At 35.6% G+C, this 21950-nt stretch overlaps 3 protein-coding genes across 3 annotated transcripts; all 3 read left to right on the forward strand.

The window, feature by feature from the left end:
• The first annotated feature begins 1350 nt into the window (after positions 1-1350).
• On the forward strand, positions 1351-2298 carry LOC138833577 (olfactory receptor 5AP2). Its single transcript, XM_070031858.1, has one exon. The coding sequence runs from the start codon at positions 1357-1359 to the stop codon at positions 2296-2298; it is 942 nt and encodes a 313-aa protein (XP_069887959.1). The 5' UTR covers positions 1351-1356.
• An 8319-nt stretch (positions 2299-10617) lies between these two features.
• On the forward strand, positions 10618-11574 carry LOC138834143 (olfactory receptor 5M10-like). The gene has a single exon (XM_070032902.1). It carries the CDS (start codon positions 10618-10620, stop codon positions 11572-11574), a length of 957 nt encoding a protein of 318 aa, XP_069889003.1.
• A 5306-nt stretch (positions 11575-16880) lies between these two features.
• LOC138833578 (olfactory receptor 5M10) lies at positions 16881-17828 on the forward strand. Its single transcript, XM_070031859.1, has one exon. The coding sequence runs from the start codon at positions 16881-16883 to the stop codon at positions 17826-17828; it is 948 nt and encodes a 315-aa protein (XP_069887960.1).
• Positions 17829-21950: the final 4122 nt, after the last annotated feature.

Below are 21950 nucleotides of genomic sequence, written 5' to 3' on the forward strand. Positions count from 1 at the left end.
GATGGAATCTCAATGCTAATTGACTTTTACTTCCTTTATTTAACATTTTTTGTTATCTAATAAACACCTAATAAAGGTGTTTGTACTTATTCCTTTGAAAGTTATCCGTTCAACTAATTTGCCCATGTTTTAACTGGATATCCAGTGTTCTGGGCACATATTTATAGTATAGTACACTCAAATTAGATAAAGATATTTATCTGCACACATTGATCTTTTATGGTAAAGATATATATGCATGATCCTTTCTAGAAGGCTTTGGAGTGACACATACATACATAGTTGGTGTTTTTTTGTTTTTTTGTGTTTTTTTTTGTCAGTTATGGGGCTTGAACTCTGGGCCTGGGTGCTTTCCTCAGCTCTTAAGCTCAAGGTTAGCACTCTACCATTTGAGCTACAGCGACACTTCCGGTTTTCTGGTGGTTTATTGGAGATGAGAGTCTCATAGGCTTTTCTGCCTGGGCTGGCTTTGAACCACGATCCTCAGATCTCAGCCATCTGAGTAGCTAGGATTATAGGCGTGAGCCACCAGTGTCCGGCTTACATTGCGGTTATTATGATCAAACTACTGTGTAAGAATTTCTGTTATGATCCTGTGAACCTGATTGTTAATGGCCTTTTTAATACCATGACCAATTCTTCCATTTTTTAAAATCAGGTATATTCATTCATCTTTAAGTCAGGATTCTCTAATTGTTGAAGTTAATTGTGAAAAATCTTCAATACTTTACTGATGCAATTTTTCATTGAAGATGGTGTTAGGGAAATTTAGCATAAAGTTTGGACCCTTTAGGCTGTATCGTGGTCAATTTTATTTTGTTCCTTGACTATAAAACTTTTAAAGTGCCTCATATTTGAAATTTAAATATTTCTATTGTTTGTTTCTAGAGATTTTTTTCTGCTAGCTCTCAGTATTTTTTTTTTTTTTTTGGGTCCGGTCATGGGGCCTGAACTCTGGGCCTGGGTGCTGTCCCTCAGCTCTTCAGCTCAAGGCTAGCACTCTACCACTTGAGCCACAGCGCCACTTCCGGCTTTTTTCTTTTTGCTTATGTGGTGCTGAGGAATTGAACCCAGGGCCTCAGGCATGCAAGGCAAGTGCTCTACCACTGAGCCACCTTCCCAGCCCCTCTCTCAGTATTTTTAATTATTCAATTAATCTAGAAAAGGTATATTAAATGCTTTAATTGTGTCATTTTTTTCAAAAGTACACAGTGAGTAGGTTAATTTGTCAATTAAAATACTTACCATGTCATTTATATGTGTTAGTAAACTACTTCTATAGATCTACCCTGTATGGAACTCATGAAATACATTGATCTATGTTTTCTTTTGCTGCAGCTCAGGCTGATCAGATACATGCAAGAGGTTCAGGGCAGAAATCAAACAGAAGTGGTGGAATTTATCCTATTAGGACTCTCAGACAATCCAGATCTTCAAGGTGCCCTGTTTGCCTTGTTTCTGTCCATCTATCTGGCCACCATGGTGGGTAATTTGGGAATGATTGCTCTGATTAAGGCTGATCGCTGTCTCCACACCCCCATGTACTTCTTTCTCAGCAGTCTTTCCTTTGTTGATGCCTCTTACTCCTCTTCTGTCACTCCTAAGATGCTGGTGAACCTCATAACTGAGAGGAAATCCATTTCATTCAATGGGTGTGCTGCCCAGTTCTTCTTCTTTGGGTCCTTTCTAGGAACCGAGTGCTTCCTGTTGGCCATGATGGCATATGATCGCTATGCAGCAATTTGGAATCCCCTACTGTATCCGGTTCTCATGTCTGGGAGAATCTGTTTCTTGTTAGTCGCCACTTCCTTTCTAGCAGGCTTTGGAAATGCCGCCATCCACACAGGGATGACATTCAGGTTGTCATTCTGTGCTTCTAACAAGATCAACCACTTCTACTGTGACACCCCGCCCTTGCTCAAACTCTCTTGCTCTGACACGCGCATCAATGGCATTGTGATCATGGTTTCCTCCAGCTTTAATGTCATCAGCTGTGTTGCGATTGTTCTCATTTCCTACCTATGCATCCTTGTTGCCATCTTGAAGATGCCTTCCGTAGAAGGAAGACGCAAAGCCTTCTCCACGTGTGCCTCGCACCTTCTGGCTGTCACCATCTTCTTTGGGACCATTCTCTTCATGTACCTGCGACCCACATCCAGCTATTCAATGGAGCAGGACAAAGTTGTCTCTGTGTTTTATACCATAGTGATCCCCATGCTGAATCCTCTCATCTATAGTTTGAAAAATAAAGATGTGAAAGAGGCCCTGAGGAAGATCTTACAGAGACCTCTTCTATAAGAGGTTGTGCTGTATGGGAGAAAACTATACATCCAATTAGTTGGATTGTCTGATTACTTGGTTTCTTTTTCTATGTTAAATGATTATATAAGGTAATGTATACTTCTTGATTTTACAGTGTCTTTTTTCTATTTATTCTTATTCGTCCTGAAATATATCTATATCCATATCTATATCTATATCTATGTGTGTGTGTCATAACAGCACTTAAGTTGGGAAAAATTATTAATTATTTCACATAGTTACATATGAATAAAAACAAAATATTCATACAGCTCATTGAAAGGACTAAGTACTAGAATCTAGACATCTAAAACTGTGGCTTTGGGACATACACACATGGTTCATAATAATGAGGACAGGACAAGAAAGTACAGGTTTTAAAAAAAGAACAGGTTTGAGTTTTATAACTATTCACATTCTCTTTCCAAGTGCTTGCCCTGAGAAAGAATGTATTTCAGTTAAAAGCTGTAGGAAGAATTAACTACTCACGAATAGAAGATTTTCATCATCTGATGAAATAATTTCGAAAATGCCCATTCCAAGAAAATACTCACTCACTGGGTGAGAAACTCAATGCATTTCTGGTACATGTTAAAAATGCTTGATTGGAACATACCTTGGAATATAAACAAAGATAATGAAATTGTATATGTAATTTTAACTATGTACCTGTTTGTGGAATCAAATAATAAGTATTTTCAGCTAATCACTAATATCCATATCTTCTTGTCAGAGTGGAGTTTTTCCACAAAATAAACTGGAGAAACATCAGTTTCCATTGTTTTTCTCTTAACATGTCGACATCAACTTTCTTTCAAAGCAACTATTATATTATATACCTATAGGTTTACATCTATTAATTTGCCAACTCACCACACATCATGTACTCAGATCTTAGTCAATGCTTTTGCAATTTCAATATGTATCTAAGGTAACATTCCCCAATACTGTTGAAATCTGTACCCTTTTCAAGAATGTCAATTTCATTATAATATATTTTCATTATTTCCCTGTTGTGTTTACCAACAAGGTAATAGAAAGGTATGAAATTCTGGCATTGCAATAAGTTGACTGTTTGATCAGAAAATAATAATGTTAAACAGAGTTTAACATATATTTGAGTTTTTGTTATTATTTGGTAATTACTTGAATAATCTCTGTATTATGACTTTTGTTCTTAAAATAACTGCAAGATAATTGGAATGTTATTATAAACACACATTGTAGAAAGCCCAGTTTTATTTCAGCTTTACAATTATCTGTGATCAGTGACCCATCAATTTAATAATGTTATAATAATTTCCTTTTTTGGTTTCTAGTTGTATTGTTCTTCTCTTTTATTTTCATTATGCATATATTAGCATACAATTGTATATGCATATCTTGATCATATTCATTTCTGTTGCCCTGTTATTTTCCTAACCTTATTCATTAGTTTTCTTTTTTGAAAATAATTCTAATGCAATTAATGATTCTGTTTTTCTCCACATATATTACGCAGACAGTTACATTCAAGCTCTATTACTTCCTTTTCCCCGACTGCTCTGTTAGTTCTCTCACCTGAGCCATCTATTTTTGTATTCATAGTCAAACATACACAATATAGATTCCGCATATAAGAAAAATACACATGCTGAAAACATAAAGAAAAACATTTTTTAAAATTTTTTATTGTGAAAATACTGTACAGAGGGGTTACAGTTACATGGGCAAAATAATGAGTACATTTTTTATCAAGCATTGTAGCCTCCTCCTTTGTTTCCTCTTCCTATCTCTTCTCATCCTCCCCCCCCCACCCCCCACCCAAACCTCTTCCCCCCCACCAAAGTTGTAAAGTTCGTTTTCGACATAACAACTTGTACATTTCATTGTTGCAATGGGTCCACCTGTATCCCTATTTAAATGATTTGTTTTTCCCCTTCCCCTCCACAAATTATACCGACATCAAATACAGTGAAATACTGTGTGGGAGGGACATACAAAGCAACAAAGAAATAATCTTATAAATGTGTTAGAAACAATCGCATGAAAGAAAAAAAACATTTGAATACATATCAGGGTTATGTTCTTAAAACATAATGGCCTCCAATTTTTCCATTTACCTGAAACTACAGAAATTTCTTTCTTTGTTATGACCAAGTAATATTCTATTGCATACATATATGACATTCCCATGCACCATTTATCAGCTGACATGTACCTAGGCTGATTCCATTGCTTGACTATGGTAAATAGTGTGTGTGAGTACCTCTACTGTGTACTGATTGATACTTCGTTGGGCACAAGCATGGAGGTGATGTACCATAATCATCTCCACTTATGTTCAAAAGGAGTGACAGATATATAAACCCCTTTGCCTAGCCTATAGTGCAATCCCTATACAAAGAATTTGAGTTTAATATATGTACACATGGTAGAGCAAAAAGAATTCTAAAAGTTAATAGTTGACTTCTTATGTATATACTCACACAAAGTCATATACATATTCATATAGAACCATTTATATCTTACACAATATGACTTACAATCATATATAATATCAGTATTCTACATGTGTGTGCATAAATAAGAAGCTTAAAGAATGGGTGAAAATTTTCTAAAATAGTTATTTAATTTTATTTAACTAATTTATTTTTGTAAATTGCAAGGCCTGGGCTGGGCCTTGAACTCAGGGCCTATGTGCTGTCCCTGAGCTCAAGGCTAGTGCTCTTGAGCCACAGAGGCCACTTCCTTAATTTGGTTTTAGAAATAGGAACACCATTTTAAATGGTTCTTAGATCAAGCGAAGTGAAGCGATGGTGATGGTTTGGAACTGGATGGCAGAAGCTGAGGTGGTAAGAACAGGTGCTGTGTGAGGCAGCTGCATTAAGATTTTATATATTTGGAGGTGAAGTCAACAGAACAGTCTTATGATCAATGATGTGAAGTATGTGAAAGGAGAAGAGTTTAAGAGATTCTCATATAGCAGGTATCACTTTGTCAGTGTATTTTTAATTATAGCAAAGTAGATGATGCATATCTTCATTGGTCTGTATGACTCAATGTCATTTGTGGTGATTTTTTGACTATTATGTGGACATTTGCAATCTTCTTTTTCTAAATATATATTTTAATGTAAAGTTACTCTGCAGAGGAGTTACAGTTACATGAGCAAGGTAATGAGTACATTTCCTATTGAGCATTGTTACCCCCTCCTTTGTTTTTCCCCTACCATCTCTTTCTTCCACCTCCCCAACTCTTTCCTTCCAGCCCCCCTCTGCCCCCTTGCAGAGTTGTAAAGTTCATTTTCAAAATAGTGTCTTGTACATCTCATTGTTACAATGGGTCATCCTGTATCCTTATTTCAGCATTTTGTTATTTCCCTTCCCCTCCAAAATTAGAAAAATGTATATACCAGATGCAGGACACTGGCATCAAATACAGTGACAACAGGGATTGTGCCATGACAACAAATCCTCAAAGAAAGCAACCGCCCCATTGGTAAGTGGGCTAAAGACATAAGAGAGACTTCTCAGAAGAGGAAAGAAGGATGGCCAATAGACACATGAAGAGATGCTTAACCTCTCTAGCCATAAAGGAAATGCAAATCAAAACAACATTGAGATTCCATACCACCCCAGTTAGAATAGCTATAACCAAGAACTCTAATAACAACAGATACTGGAAGGGATGTGGACAGAATGGAACCTTACTACATTGTTGGTGGGAGTGTAAACTTGTTCAACCACTTTGGAAAGCAGTATGGAGGTTCCTCAAAAGTCTCCACATTGGCTTACTTCGCTTAATATAATTTTTTCCAAGCCTTTCCATTTCCTAACAAATGGGGAAATGTCATTCTTTCTGATGGAGGAAAACGAACCCTTAGATGTGTATTTTAATGTTTTTGTTTCTTTAATGCATGTGTTTCTAACGCATTTATAAGATTATTTCTTTGTTGCTTTGTATGTCCCTCCCCCACAGTGTAACCCCCGCTTTCACTATATTTGATATCAGTATAACATGTGGAGGAGATGGGGACAAACAAGTCGTTTAAGGATTCAGGTGGACCTGTTGCAACAATGAGAAGTACAAAATGTCATGTCAAAACCAGCTTTACAATGTCGGTGTGGGGGGGGGGAGGGGGGTATGATTGGGTGGGGGGGGGGAGGGGGGAGGCTGGGAAGGGAGGTGAAGGGTCAACAAAGGAGGAGGCTGCAATGCTTGGTAAGAAATGTATGCATTATACCGCCCATGTAATTGTAACCCCTCTGTACAGTATGTTCTCAAATAAAATAAAATAAAATATATAAAAAAAAAAGTCTCCACATAGAGCTTCCCTATGACCCAACAATCCCACTTTTGGGCATTTACCCAAACGATCACAAACAAGGCCATATTAAAGCTACCTGTAATTTTCTCTTTTACCTTGTCTAATATCTTCCCCACAGTTTGTGGTTAGAGTTGTAAATGTGTATCCATAGTCTGTGTGTTAAAGGCTTGGTTCTGTTGAACTTGGTTCTAAGGCACTATTGAAAGCTATAGAGTCTCAGGAGGAGTAGGTGGAGGCTTTTAGAGTAGTGAGCACTTGCCCTGGAAAGTTATTCTGGGGCACTAGTCTTTCTTCTCTCTGTACTCTGTGACTCATGATGCAAACAGAGACTTGTTTATGAAGTATTTCTTTCATCTCTGTCCCTTTCCCCGTATCTCTGTCTCTATCTCTCTCTATTTTTCTTCTTTCCCTTTATTTTCAGAGTCTTGGTATTAATTATTGAGTGAACAATTTGATTTTCCTGAGGAAAACAAAGTGTACCTCACAAAAAATTATGAATGTATTTAAATACATAAGGTATAAAAATGTTTGTTGAGGCTGAGTGCCAGTGGCTCATGCATGTAATCTTAGCTATTCAAGAGGCTGAGATCTGAGGATCATGGTTCAAAGCCAGCCTGGGCAGGAGAGTCTGTGAGACTTTTATCTCTAATTAGCTACCAGAAAAAGTGGCACTGTGGCTCAAGTGATAGAATGCTTGCTTTGAGCTGAAGAGCTCAGGAACAGAGCCCAAGCCCAGAGTTCAAGCCCCAGGACTACAAAACAAAAACAAAAACAAAAACAACAAAAAAACAAGTTTGTTGAAAAAAACCCAGATGCACCTCACGAGATGAGTGGATCAAGCATATGCAACATTCTGTTTTTCCATCAGAAAGAATGACACTGCCCCATTTTGTAAGGAAATGGAAAAGACTTGGAAAAAATTATGTTGAGCAAAGTAAGCCAGACCTAAGAAACAGAGTTTTACATTGTTTCCTTCATTTGTAATAATTAGAATGTGCTTATATGCCTACAGTTAAACCCAATGAACAATAAAAGGCAAATAATTACACCTGGACATGATTTATTAAGCAGCAATCTAAACATTCACATAGTGAGACCAAAGGAAGATATTCTTAGGAGGGTATCCCAAAGGCTCAATATTTATGTGCATATGATCATATAAAACACTGTTTATCAAAATAAACTCCAAGGAACACAAAGGACACTTTTTGTGTCCCCCCCTCCCCCCGCCCGCCTTTATCGCTGGTTTTTTTTTTTTTCTGTACCCTTTGTCTGTATGTAAATTTATCTGATTGGGGAGGGGAAGGGGAAGCATAGAAATGGTGGAACAAAGGGTAAAGCAATGCAACAGTGATACGGAATGAACTATACAACTCATGAGGGCAGAGGGCATGAGAAGGAAAAAACTAGGAGAAATGGAGGGAAGAGGTGACAGTATTTCAAAAGAAATGGAGTCAATCCTGACTTACGGAACTGCAACCCCATGTACATCATGTTTACAATTAAAATTAAAAATATAACCTTATAGCCTAATAACTAAAACCATAACTTTAGCCTGTGTATTATTGAAAGTGTTAGCTTCCTTTACTGTTTATGCAAATCTCCCATCTACCCACCCCCCCCCCCCAGCCCCGCCACATACCTACACCAAACTCTATCTCTACAGGCACATGTTAGGTAGAGGTTTTGGCCTCAAAGGAGATTGCAGTTCCGAAAAGCATCAAATTAAGTTTAGTCTTTTGAGGATTAGCAAAAATTTTAATTGTATCTTTACAATTATATTGAAAACTCAGGGGATTATGCAAAATAAATACACCAAACCTTTCCACCTTGATTTAAGGTAGGTTACTTTCTGCACTGATTAACTGGAAAAACACATTCTACATTTTATATTGTGATAAGTATCAGGACTATGAAAAAATATGTTCAGTCAGTGACTTTGAATATTTGATTTATATTGTTATTTTGGTTATTCTAATTTTTTATTGTGTAGTTCGTGTTATATTTGAGGGCCAAATAAAGAATAGTTTTAGAATTAAATGTTTGACATTTACTTTCATATTTTAACAGAAATAGAGGATACATCTAGCTAGGAATGTATTCACATTTTGAACTATATGCAGCCTTAATGCAAATACTAAAAAGAATTGATATTTGATATCAACTAAAGTAAGTAAAAATATTCTTCCCTCCCCTCCTGCCTCTATACTTTCTTCCCTTTCTCTCTTCCTCCCTTCCTTCCCTTACTTCCCTCCCTCCTTTCCTTCCTTCCTTCCTTCCTTCCTTCCTTCCTTCCTTCCTTCCTTCATATCCTTCCCCCTCCTCCCTCTCTCTCTCTCTCTCTCTCTTTCTTTCTTTCTCTCTTTCTTTCTTTCTTTCTTTCTTTCTTTCTTTCTTTCTTTCTTTCTTTCTTTCTTTCTTTCTTTCTTTCTTTCTTTCTTTCTTTCTTCCTTTCTTCCTTTCTCTCTTTCTTCCTATTTTGGAGTTTCCTTCTAAATTGAATGGCCATTTAACAAAGCATTTTATGAATTCAATATACCTTGATCAGTTTCACACTTTTCTATGTTCTCACCTATCCTGCCCTGACCCACCTCTTCCCTCATGCTTCTTAATTTTGTAGGATATACATTAGATTCTTGTCTGCATTTTCTCCCTGTTCTCCTCATCATTCAACAACCCTTTTCCCCTTGACTCCACCCCATCCCTTTTGCTTCCTCATTTCCAGGTGTTTTATTTTGCTGACCTTTGATTTCTGAGGAATTGCACTCTTTGAGATCTCCCTTGAACCTACCATATTTCCGTTACTATGTTAGTATAAACTTGTGTACCATTCAACATATTTACTTATGACTTTGTAAATCTAGCTTCCAAATATAGGGTAAATGTTCTTATTTCCACCCCACATATGTGCATTGCTTGTTGAGCAGTCCAACTATCAGAAAGTTCTTCTCTGTCACCTGAGAGTACCCTGACTTCATTTTTCTTCAGTGGCTCTTGTTTTCATCTGAAATTGAATGAAGTAGTGGTATTTTGCTACCGGAAACTCAGTCTGCAAGGGAGGTTCTGAAAGAGTGTGGAATTTGTTTATTTTTGGAAACAATATTGTAGAACAAGAAAAAAAATAAAGCTGTGCAATAAATATGCGTTAATTTTCCAGAGAAGAGAAAACAATTCCTGTTTTCTGTTTGTTGTTCTTTTTTGGCTTGGTATCTTTTTCTTTTGTTTTTCAATTCTTTGCAGGATTTTGGTCTACATAGCCTAGAATTTACTAAATACCCAAGGCTGGCTATATCTCCCAGTTATTCTAATTCTACTTCCCAAGTATTGGAATCAAAAGCCTGTGCCCTCATGTCTAAGAGAATACAAGACTTTATTCTGAAACTATATTATAATATAACATATAAACTTAAATATAAATTTAAGAAATGCATTGTTGTATTAAGAAGAGAAAATCAGAAAAACAATGACTTTTAAGTGAAAATGTGATATTGCATGCACATCTTTTCTTCTGGTACAAAACAGTAGGCTATAATATCAGAACATATCCTGCAAATCCAACTTCATTTGTCCATGTACATGATTAAGATATCCTACTGATGTGCAATTCAAAAATTTTCTTAAAGTTGGTTCTCCTTGTCATGAATTTGGAAAATATGCAAAAAGTACATATGAAAGCAGAAATCCGTTTGTGAAAATATGTAAAACGTAAGTATGTGTTTATGTACAGATGTGAGAGAAAAAATAAAAAAAAGTGTGTGTGAGTATATGTGTGTGTGTGGGTTGGGGGGGGTGTTTGGGATACTGTGAAGAAAAGGAAAGATGAGCAGAGAGGTAGCATGAAGATGGTTTGTTTAAATCCAGATGCAATTTTTAGAAAAAAGATAGGAATCACTCCATAGATGAACAAGAGAAAGAGGTGAGGTGTGAGCGATAATATGAATGGAATAAAAGCAGAATCAATTAATATTCCCCACATTCTACTTTTCATTTTTTCCAAGGATAAGAAAATGTCGTCGCAAAACCAAACAGTAGTGATGGAGTTCATTCTGCTGGGACTCACAGACAACCCAGTGCTGGAGAAGATCCTGTTTGGGGTGTTCCTGGCCATCTACCTGATCACACTGGCAGGGAACCTGTGCATGATTGTGCTGATCAAGACCAATCCCCACCTACAAACACCCATGTACTTCTTCCTGGGCCACCTGTCCTTTGTGGACATCTGCTACTCCTCCAACGTCACCCCAAATATGCTGTACAGCTTCCTGTCCCACCACAAGACCATTTCCTATGCTGGGTGCTTCACCCAGTGTCTTCTCTTCATTGCCCTGGTGATCACTGAGTTCTACCTCCTGGCTTCCATGGCTCTGGATCGCTATGTAGCCATTTGCAGCCCTTTGCATTACAGCACCAGGATGTCCAGGAACGTGTGTGTGTCTCTGGTCACCTTCCCTTATGTGTTTGGCTTCCTTAATGGTCTCTCTCAGGCTCTGCTGACTTTTCGCTTGTCTTTCTGTGGCTCCCTGGAGATCAATCATTTCTACTGTGCAGACCCACCTCTCATAATGTTGGCGTCTTCTAACACCTATGTCAAAAAGATGGCAATGTTCATCGTTGCTGGCTTTACTCTCTCAAGCTCTCTCTTTGTCATCCTCCTGTCCTATGTTTTCATCTTCACAGCCATCTTGAGGATGCGCTCTGCTGAAGGCAGGCACAAAGCCTTTTCTACTTGTGGTTCGCACCTGACCACAGTCACCCTATTTTATGGGACCCTGTTTTGCATGTACTTAAGACCTCCCTCAGAAACATCTGTTGGAAGTTCCAAAGTAATTGCAGTTTTCTATACATTTTTGAGCCCCATGCTGAACCCATTGATCTATAGCCTGAGGAATAAAGATGTCATCCGGGCTATGCAACACTTGATCAAGAGCATTTTCTTTCAAAGAACTGTAGTTGAATGTCTGTGACAGCCTGGACTAATGACTTTTTTTCTTACTGGGAAATCTCCCTGCCATGTTATTCATTTTGTAGTGAAATCATCACCTTCAAGACAGACTGCTTTTATAAAACTACAGCACTAGAAGTAGAAAGCTCACTATTATGTAGGGTCATCTTGAATAGGAAGCCATTAGTATATATTTTCTATAAGCACTCAGTGCCTTGATTTACATGGAAGTTTATACTGTGACTAGTCTACTTTCAAAGGCATAATGTAGTATAGTATTCTTGTAGTTATTTTGTAATAATTAAAATTATTTCTACCTTACTGTCTGGCCCTGAATACTGGCTCTGTCTGTTGATTATAATGGGACATACCTTGCAGAATATCTCAATTTACAGGTCTTTCATGACTTTAATTTTTTGGTTTCTTGTTCCCACAACTAAATGATAGGTTTGTGAAAATGAATTGACCATTCATGGATTTTGAATATATCATTTATTTTTGAACAAGAGTATGGGTGCAAGTTTATTATAAATATACTTAGCTACTTTTCAGTGGTGAATTCCAGCTAACATGATAATCAACATGTTTTCACTGTTGACAATTGTAAATCCATGAATATCCTGAAAAAAGGGGTTCTAAGAATAGTGTTCTTATCATTGTGGGAAAGACATCACCAAGTTAAAATTGCTTCAAAAAAGCTTAATTAATATGCATATGGAACATATCGTACATTTAATTTTGACACACAGCTGAGAAAAGGGAAAGATTTATATGACACCAGTTAGGAAGGAAAACTCAGAGGTAAGTGTTAGAATCCTTCAAAGTAGCAAGTTTTCTGTTTCTCCTTCAATTTGAGGAGAAGTATCATTTATCCTTTGAGTTTTTTTTAAAATATGTTTATTGTAAAAATACTGTACAGAGTGGTTACAGGTATACAAGTAAGGTAATGAGTACATTTCCTACCAAGCATAGTTACCTCCTCCTTTGTTTTTCCCCTACCATCTCTTCCTGCCCCACCTCCCCAACTCCTCCACCTGTAAAGTTGTAGATTTCTATAGATCAGATTACAATCTTGTCTTGGGTTTGGAAAGATATTTCTAATTCTCTAAGCCAAAATGATGTAATATCTGAGACATATCATCCTAGTTAAAAAAATCTGTTTTATTGCACGATTTCTCTGATTTATTATATACGCTTCTTTAAAGTTTTTAAGCTTGGTGGCTTACTGAAACAGTCCCAACATTGACTTTGGGATTTTTCTTTATGCCAAATATATCCCATTTGAATTTGGTCTCTCTTTACTTATATTTTCATGTGTTTTAACTTATTTTAAATGACTATAAAGGTGATGTGCAGGGATGTTACAATTACATAAGTCAAGTAATGAATATATTTCTTTTTGAACAGTGCCACCCAGTCCCTCATTTTCTCCCAGTTTTTTTCCTTTCTAACACTCCTTTGCTCCAAGTTGTATAGTTAATTTACAGCATAGTGTCTAGTGAGTATAACTGCTAAATTAGCTCACCCTTTCTTTTTACCCTCTCTATGTTTCCCCTTTCCTCCACCAAATCAGATAAGCTTGTATACAAGACAAAGACAGAAATCAAAAACTGAAAAAATGGGGGGAAAAAACAGAAAAAGGAACTGAAAACAGTGCAATAAAAACCTGTTGTTTCCATTTCTTGGAGTTCATTTTAATAAGCACATTTTATATGATCATATGCCCATAGCTGTACTTGGGTCCATGTGATCCTCTCCTAGGACATCCTCCTCTGGTCTCACCATTGGACTGTGTAGGGTAATTTTTAATTTATCATGTCCAAGTGTAATTAAGAAAATTGAGAGCAGAGGCTGGGTTGGGAGGGACTGGACCCATTAAAAAGGGGACATTGATCAAGATGCACTGTATTCATAAACTGATTGTTTAATGGCTACTCCTTTGTATAACTTTAAGTAGTTATATATAACATATATATATGTTAAGTAGTTATATATAACATATAACATATAACTGTACACACATTAGTTATAACTATACATGAAGAATGGTTTCAAAGGCATAAAACTGATCAGTCCTATGCCATAAGCATGGATATTTTGTTATATTTTTATATTTATTCTTAGCAGATTTCTATGAAAAATGCTATAGAAATAAAAAAATCAAAACCCTTGATCTATAGCAAAGCCAAAATTTATATCTAAGTATGATTCTTCTTCTTCTATGTGGGTTAAATAATTCAGTGGACATCATTTCATGTGGTGATTCCATACTTAAAAATAAAACATATTGTTCTTACTTGCAAAAATAATATCCACTAGTTGTAGAAAAACTAATTGAAAAAAATTGAAATATGTATGGAAAAGAATCAAACATTACTTTCATTCTGTCACTTGGAGAGTTACATCAGATTGTGATTATTTTATTGCATTTCTGTTCTGTCCTGAAATTCATTAAACCAATATAACCAATAAGCCAATATATAACCAATATAACCATAAGCCAAATATAACCAATATTTGGATGGCTGACTAGTATGTTTTTGTTCCATTATCAGATTTTTCTTTTCATTTAGGATACATTTCAGGAAGCAGATATATTGATTTAAATATTAAAGTTATTTACACACTTTTTGAATTTTACTATGGATATTTTTTTTCTAAAATAAAAATATTACCCATATTTGAATCTAAGCATTCTAGTGTGCATTTGTTAATACTAGGAAATATTTAACATTATTTCTATTTTTTCCTTTCAACTGAAATTCTTATGGGAAAGGGTCCTATTTCAGTGTGAACAGAGAAATTGGAATATATATTTAAGAAATAAAAGATAATATGTGTATGCATATATGCCAGTTTTTTATTATTTACATTATTCCTAATAACTGTTCATTGAACGTGGTATTGTTTCTTAAAAGTGAGTGATATTAACTTTGTTGTTCAATAAATAACTATTTCTGGCCAATTCTCTTCCTCTGGCCACATTATACATGGATTTTTCTGTTTCTTGAACAATTTTATTGAGGAAACATATATAGATATAGGTACTGTAAACATTCCGTGGTTTAGTTATTAATTGTTTTGTATTATTATTTTTTGTGTTGGTACTGGGGCTTGAACTTAGTTTCTGAACTCTGCCACCAAGCTTCTTTTACTCAAGGCTAGTTGCTCTACCACTTGAACCTCAGCTCCACTTCAAAGCTTTTAAGTAGTTTATTGGATATAACAGTCCCACAGACTTCTGCCCAGAGTGGTTTAGAAGTGCGATTCTCTGATCTCAGCCTTTTGAGTAGCTTCGTTTCAGGTGTGAGTTAATGGTGCCTGGCAACTATTCTGTATTTTGAGAGAATAGAATAGAATATTTGCTTCCTTCATGGTTAGTTCAATGGAATGCAAATGTATTTTAATATGCCTTAATTTGTGTTAAATAAATTCCATCATCATTATTTTTCTCCTTCATACTTTCCCTAGGGAAATGAAAACTAGATGCTTCTGGCAATTCAATGTCATTTACTCAGAAATTATACATCACATGTATACATTACTAGAAGTAATACATATTGACTATTGTGCATACACATGCAATATATATAATGTAATATATATGCAATATATTCACTATTGAGAATAGTAACACAGTAATCAACATAGATGCAAAGTTTCTCTATAGTAAGCTGAGTTTGTGGATGTCTGTGTGTTTACACTTGGCTTCACTGAATTAGCGACTTACTGCTTCCTGTGTCTTGTAATACAGTGCCATGTATGGACCATAAGAAATGAGCTCATTCAGAAGATTTTGATTAAAATTCTGCCTGTGTTTTGGAATTTCATCCAGTTTTCAAATTCACCAAATCAAACCAAATAGTAAAAAGGAACTTTATAATAATAATAATGATTATTATTTTCAAAGCATTACTTAGTTCCATTTTCACATGTGTATACTGACTATTATTACTGTTTTGCCTGCTGATGTTCCTATTTGTGTGTTCCCCTCCTATTAGGCCCTACTGTCACCACCCTTAGTCAAGGCATATCTTAGGTCCTGATTTTCATTTTCTTAGGCTATTAATTATTTGGAGGGTTATCTCATACTTTAGTCCATCTGACTATATACACACAGACACACACACACACACATATATATATATATATATGTACCTAAGTATCTATATCAATATCTATTTATCGATCTCTTTCTATGCTTCAGTGTCTCTATTGTTACTAAAATCTGACATATACATATAAAATATTGTGCACATAAATATCAGGAGAAGACTTTGGTCTCCAGGGAGACGTAGCTCCTTAAGGCATCAAATTAAAGGTATGCTTCAGAGAATTAAAAAAAATTAGGCCTTGAGTATTATTTTTAGAAACTTGAAGGAACTGGAACAAATAAAAGCATTATAAATCTCACCTTCTTTGCCTGCTATGTGGATGGGTTGACATCTATAGGTAGGTTACTTTCTACATTTGTGATCATATAAGTAATATTTTTCTTCATTAAACATTTTTCTTCATTAGACATTTTTCTTCATTAGACATTGATTTGATCTAAAACACATTAATTGATGTTTTGTTTATGTGTTAAAGATCTTCCTTTTTCTACTGTTAAAAATGTGCTCTGACTGGCTGTATACTTGGTCACTGACTTAACAATGTATTATGTGACAAAGAAAAAAATCCAGCTTTACAATACCATTGAATAAATGGGTGGATCAATGACAAAGTCAGATAGAACAATTTTTGATTGAGAAGCTGAGTCATATATGTAAATTAATGTGGATAATTTCATTGTTCTCTGAATGAAGCTAAGCTATATAAGTAATTATTTTAAGTGAAATGTCATGCTGAATGTAAATATTTTATTCTGCATTAAAATACACAAAAATACATCCTTCTTCATTTTCATGATGGAAATAACCTGCTTATTGCATTTAAAAAATTATCTTCATTGTAGGCTTTTTTCAGGATATTTGAAAAGAAACATCAAACACAGAAATCACTAAAAGATGTATACAAATGTGTGCATAGACATAAAAAAAGTGCATATTCATATATAAACATTAAACTATGGAAAAAGCAATGTATGTATGTGTGTCGTGTATGCATGTGTGTGTCTGTATGTTTGAGATACAAAAAGAAAGTGAGGTAAATATTGGATAACATTTTAACATACAAATCCAGTGCATTTACTAAGATTAGGAAATTAATTGTCCACGCATGAATGAATATATACATAGAACTCAAAGCATGAAATCAATGCAGAAACCAGATCAGAATGCTTTCCTTTGCATTGTTGCTAACTTTCAGTTTTTAAAGGATAAGAGGATGTCCTCTCAAAACCACACAACAATGACAGAGTTCATTCTGCTGGGACTCACAGACAACCCAGTGCTGGAGAAGATCCTGTTTGGGGTGTTCCTGGCCATCTACCTGATCACACTGGCAGGGAACCTGTGCATGATTGTGCTGATCAGGACCAATCCCCACCTACAAACACCCATGTACTTCTTCCTGGGCCACCTGTCCTTTGTGGACATCTGCTACTCCTCCAACGTCACCCCAAATATGCTGTACAGCTTCCTGTCCCACCACAAGACCATTTCCTATGCTGGGTGCTTCACCCAGTGTCTTCTCTTCATTGCCCTGGTGATCACTGAGTTCTACCTCCTGGCTTCCATGGCTCTGGATCGCTATGTAGCCATTTGCAGCCCTTTGCATTACAGCACCAGGATGTCCAGGAACGTGTGTGTGTCTCTAGTCACCTTCCCTTATGTGTTTGGCTTCCTTAATGGTCTCTCTCAGGCTCTGCTGACTTTTCGCTTGTCTTTCTGTGGCTCCCTGGAGATCAATCATTTCTACTGTGCAGACCCACCTCTCATAATGTTGGCGTCTTCTAACACCTATGTCAAAAAGATGGCAATGTTCATCGTTGCTGGCTTCACTCTCTCAAGCTCTCTCTTTGTCATCCTCCTGTCCTATGTTTTCATCTTCACAGCCATCTTGAGGATGCGCTCTGCTGAAGGCAGGCACAAAGCCTTTTCTACTTGTGGTTCGCACCTGACCACAGTCACCTTATTTTATGGGACCCTGTTTTGCATGTACTTAAGACCTCCCTCAGAGAAATCTGTGGAGGAATCCAAAGTAATTGCAGTTTTCTACACGTTTTTGAGCCCCATGCTGAACCCGTTGATCTATAGCCTGAGAAATAAAGATGTCATCCATGCTATGCAACAACTGATCAAAGGAAAGTTCTTTCAGAACATTGCAGTTTAACTCTGTGTTCTTGGAAATCACCAGGTGACTATGATGACGTAGTACATTCTTTTCTGGGCTGGGGAATTTCTCCAAATTTTTCCAAACTACAAAGGAGTGATCTTCAAACACATTATGTCTATTTAATAATACTTTGTATATATATTTGAAATAAACTGTCTATAATCTCCTAAGATTTTTTAAATGTGTATGTTTAACTCAATCATCAATATAATCTTTCTCTATGTATGTCATGCATTACTTTGAACTAAGACATAAGTAATAAGGGAAATTTGGTACTATTCATTGGGTTTTGTATGCTCAGGTGTAGAATGATATCGTATAACAAAGAAATGGGTATACACATTTCCTTCTTGGGGAAAAGATCCACTGATCACTTTCAGTATGAAAAATGTTATAAAACATAATTTCCATGTACTTATTATCAAATTTACAAGTGAGACTATCAATATTAAGGAAGGGTCTGTTCAGATATGAATACTTCATTCATATTTTGATAGTCACTTAAATGGCTGTATACTGAACCATATTTTACTCACTTTTAGCTACTTTCCTGTAAGTACAGGTTATAAGCAGTAAAATGTTCTGAAATGTAAGAGCAGAAAATGCAATTTCACATTTGAGTTGATATTAACTAAATATTTTATTAATTAATTTTAGAAACTTGTTAAATGTTATTGTTATTTATTGTCACCTTCAAAAATTTCTACCAGGGGTTTCTAATTCATCATGTGAACTTAATGGATACGTCATTCTTAATAAAGTTGCCCCCTCCATCATACTTTCTTTCCAACTCTCCTTTTTCCCTCCCCTTTAAGTTTCCTCAGTCTATTTGCATATATGTTTTATTCATCATTCTGTTTATTCCTCCGGCTCCTCTCTTGAGCCTCTGTACCTCATCAGTCAGGATGTGTTTCAGTCTTTTAATACTCATTTTGTTGAGTTATCTGCTTACACATAATTTTCCTGATATTTTCATAAATGTTTGGTACTTTGATATTTTGTGCCTCCACTGTAACTAACCCTAAATGCTCATGTGAATTTCTGTCTTTATTGCAACAGTTTTGAAATATTTTGCAAAATTATCCCAGTCCTGTAGTTTTTATAAAACTGTCCTCCATCTGGAAATTTTGATTGATTTAGCAAGTGAATTATACCAAAATAATATTTCAGAAAGTGTACTCAATAAGAAAAAATAACAATCTCTGTGTTACTGGACTACACTATTTAAATTTAAAAGATATTTATTTGCCTTTGTATTTCTGACTTTATATTTTATTATCTTTAATTAGTTGTACAAAGGTGTTGCAGTCTAACAAAGTTTTTTTTTTAATTGTGAAAATACCTGTAAATCGAGATTACAATTACATGGGCAAGGTAATGAGTACATTTCTTATCAAGCAGTGTTGCCTCCTCCTTTGTTTCCCCTTCCCATCCCTTCCCAGCCTCCCCTCCCCCACACCCTGCGCCAAAGTTGTAAAGTTCAACATAACGTCTTGTACATCTCATTGTTGCAATGGGTCCACCTGTATTCCTATTTTAAACAATTTGTTTTTTCCCTTCCCCACCCCCAAATTATACCAACATCAAATACAGTGAAAACAGGGGTTATACCGTGGGGGAGGGACATACAAAGCAACAAAGAAATATCTTATAAATATGTTAGAAACAATAGCAAGAAAGAAAAAAAAAACATTTGAGTCCTTATCTCGGGGCTCATTTTGCCTAACATCTGACCGTTTCTGCTTGTCTCAGACATGAATACAATGCATTTTAATTCAGTCTGTGTTCCAGGTAAAATTGGGCATTTCTTTCATTGTATTTCACTTATTTACATATTTTACAAATTGTAAAGCAAGCACATCCATTCTCCATAACTTGAATAAACATACACATATATTCATATATACTAATGCTTTATTAATATACACATTAATATATACATGTATCTAAATATATATTATATGTGTGTATTAAATATAATATATTTGAAAATTTAAACCTTAATAATAATGAAATGCTTAAGCCAGTGAATTTATCTTGTGTCAATTTATTTCCTTGTGTATGTGCTTTAATAATTTATAAGAGTTTAAATCATATACCAAATATGAATTTGAATAAGGAAATTCACTTGATATTAAAGTGTGTAAGTTTTTAATCATCTTAAAGATTTTATTGAATATTATTACTAAGTTCAGTATCATTAAATTTGACATTAATAATAAATAATATAAACATAATACATTTCAGAGATTGCCAAGTCATTTTGTGTTCCTTCTCCTATTCCTACCTATTCCTATTCTTACCTATTCCTACCTATCATCGCAGGAACTTTGTAAATATCTTAAGAGTAAAGTTTCCTGCAATTATGGAAGAAAGAGAAAAATTGTCACAACGCTATAGAACTTTTTTTTTTCGGGGCTTGGGGCTTGAATTCAGGGCCTGAGCACTGTCCTGAGCTTCTTTTGCTCAAGACTAGCACTCTATCACTTGAGCCACAGCACCACTTACAGCTTTATCTGTGTTTGAGGTACTGAGGAATCGAACCCAGGGCTTCATGCATGCTTGGCAAGCACTCCACCATTAAGCCACATCCCCAGCACTGCTGTAAACTTTGAAGAAGATATCCCTATTTTCTTTTAAAATATTAGGGGAGACTTTCTCATAAAATTGTACAGAATTTACTAAATCATTTCCTGAATAGAATTACAGATGGGGGGAGCATTGTAAATTTAAATTTATGACAACAAAAGCCAATAATGGTTTTGGCTTCTTTTTTTCTCATGATGTACTATCAGCCTAGTGCTAAACTCCTGAGGACTAGAACTCTTAAAAACATTTTTTTAACCCTTCACATCGCAATGCTTGATAAGAAATGTACTCATTATCTTGCCCATGTAATTGTAACCTCTCTGTACAGTATGTTCACAAAATATAAATAAATAAATTAAATTTTAAAAAAAGAGAAAAAAACATTTTTTTCATTGTAAAGATACTGTACAGAGGAGCTACAGTTACATGAATAAGGTAATGACTACATTTCTTGTTGAGCATTGTTACTCCCCTTTGTTTTTCTCCCATTATCCCTTCCCTCCCCACTTCCCTAACTCCTTCCCCCTCAGAAGTTGTAAAGTTCTTTTTCAAGTTGTAAAGTTCATTTTGTATGTCTTATTATTACAATGGGTGATCCTGTATCCTTGTTTTATTTTGTTATTTTCCTTCCTCCCGCCAATTAGAAAAATGTATATACAAAATGCAGGGGTAGAATTCTTCAAAGTAACCTCCTCCACAATGCTGCTAGATATGAAAGATTTGAAATCCATGTTTTCTATCTTCCTTTGAATATTTCTTGTAAGTGTGACATGTGACTCCTACTTGTATTCCACAATTGAGGCAGGATCAATAAGGAGAGTAATCATGGCCTTCCAATGTTTCAACAATGATAAAACCACACATACCATAAATTCGCTCTCTCTCTGTCTCTCTCTGTCTCTCTGTCTCTGTCTCTGTCTCTTTCTCTCTCTCTTTATTGGTATCAGTAACTTTTTGCTTAAGGCTAGACCTCTACTTTCAGGTTTTTTGTAGTTGATTGGATGATTCTCTCAGATATTCTTGGGTAGGCTGGCTTTGAACCTGTATCCCCAGATGTCAGCTTTCTGAATAACCAGGTTTACAGGTGTGAGCCACCAGGTTCCAGCTAAATCCCAAATCCTTAAAACTTATTATGGCTGCTATTTTATCAACCAGACCATTAGGTGGATAAATGTCAAGTATCTACTCTATCTTGGGTCAGAGATGATATATAAAAGACAATTCTTCTTTGGACAGGGGAAGAATTGTCAAGAATTCATTGTATAATCCATGAAATTAAGAAATTTAAGGGGCAGGGTGGGTTAAAGGATGATGAGATTATTGAAGGGCCTGACAAAGATCGAGATGTATTATCTTCACATACTGCTTTGTTAATTGACATCTCTGGTATACAACTACTTATAATAATAAGAAAAACAAAAGAAAGTTCTACTCAGATTGCCTCACTTCATGGAATCCAACTTGGTTAAAAGACAAAGATAATCCAGACAAGAACAAAGACATCATCCAAGAAAGTGGAAGAAGTAGAGA

The sequence above is a fragment of the Dipodomys merriami genome, unplaced genomic scaffold (genome assembly GCF_024711535.1).
Source record: "Dipodomys merriami isolate MVZ:Mamm:240054 unplaced genomic scaffold, mDipMer1.0.p SCAF_21, whole genome shotgun sequence".
Lineage (NCBI taxonomy): Eukaryota > Metazoa > Chordata > Mammalia > Rodentia > Heteromyidae > Dipodomys > Dipodomys merriami.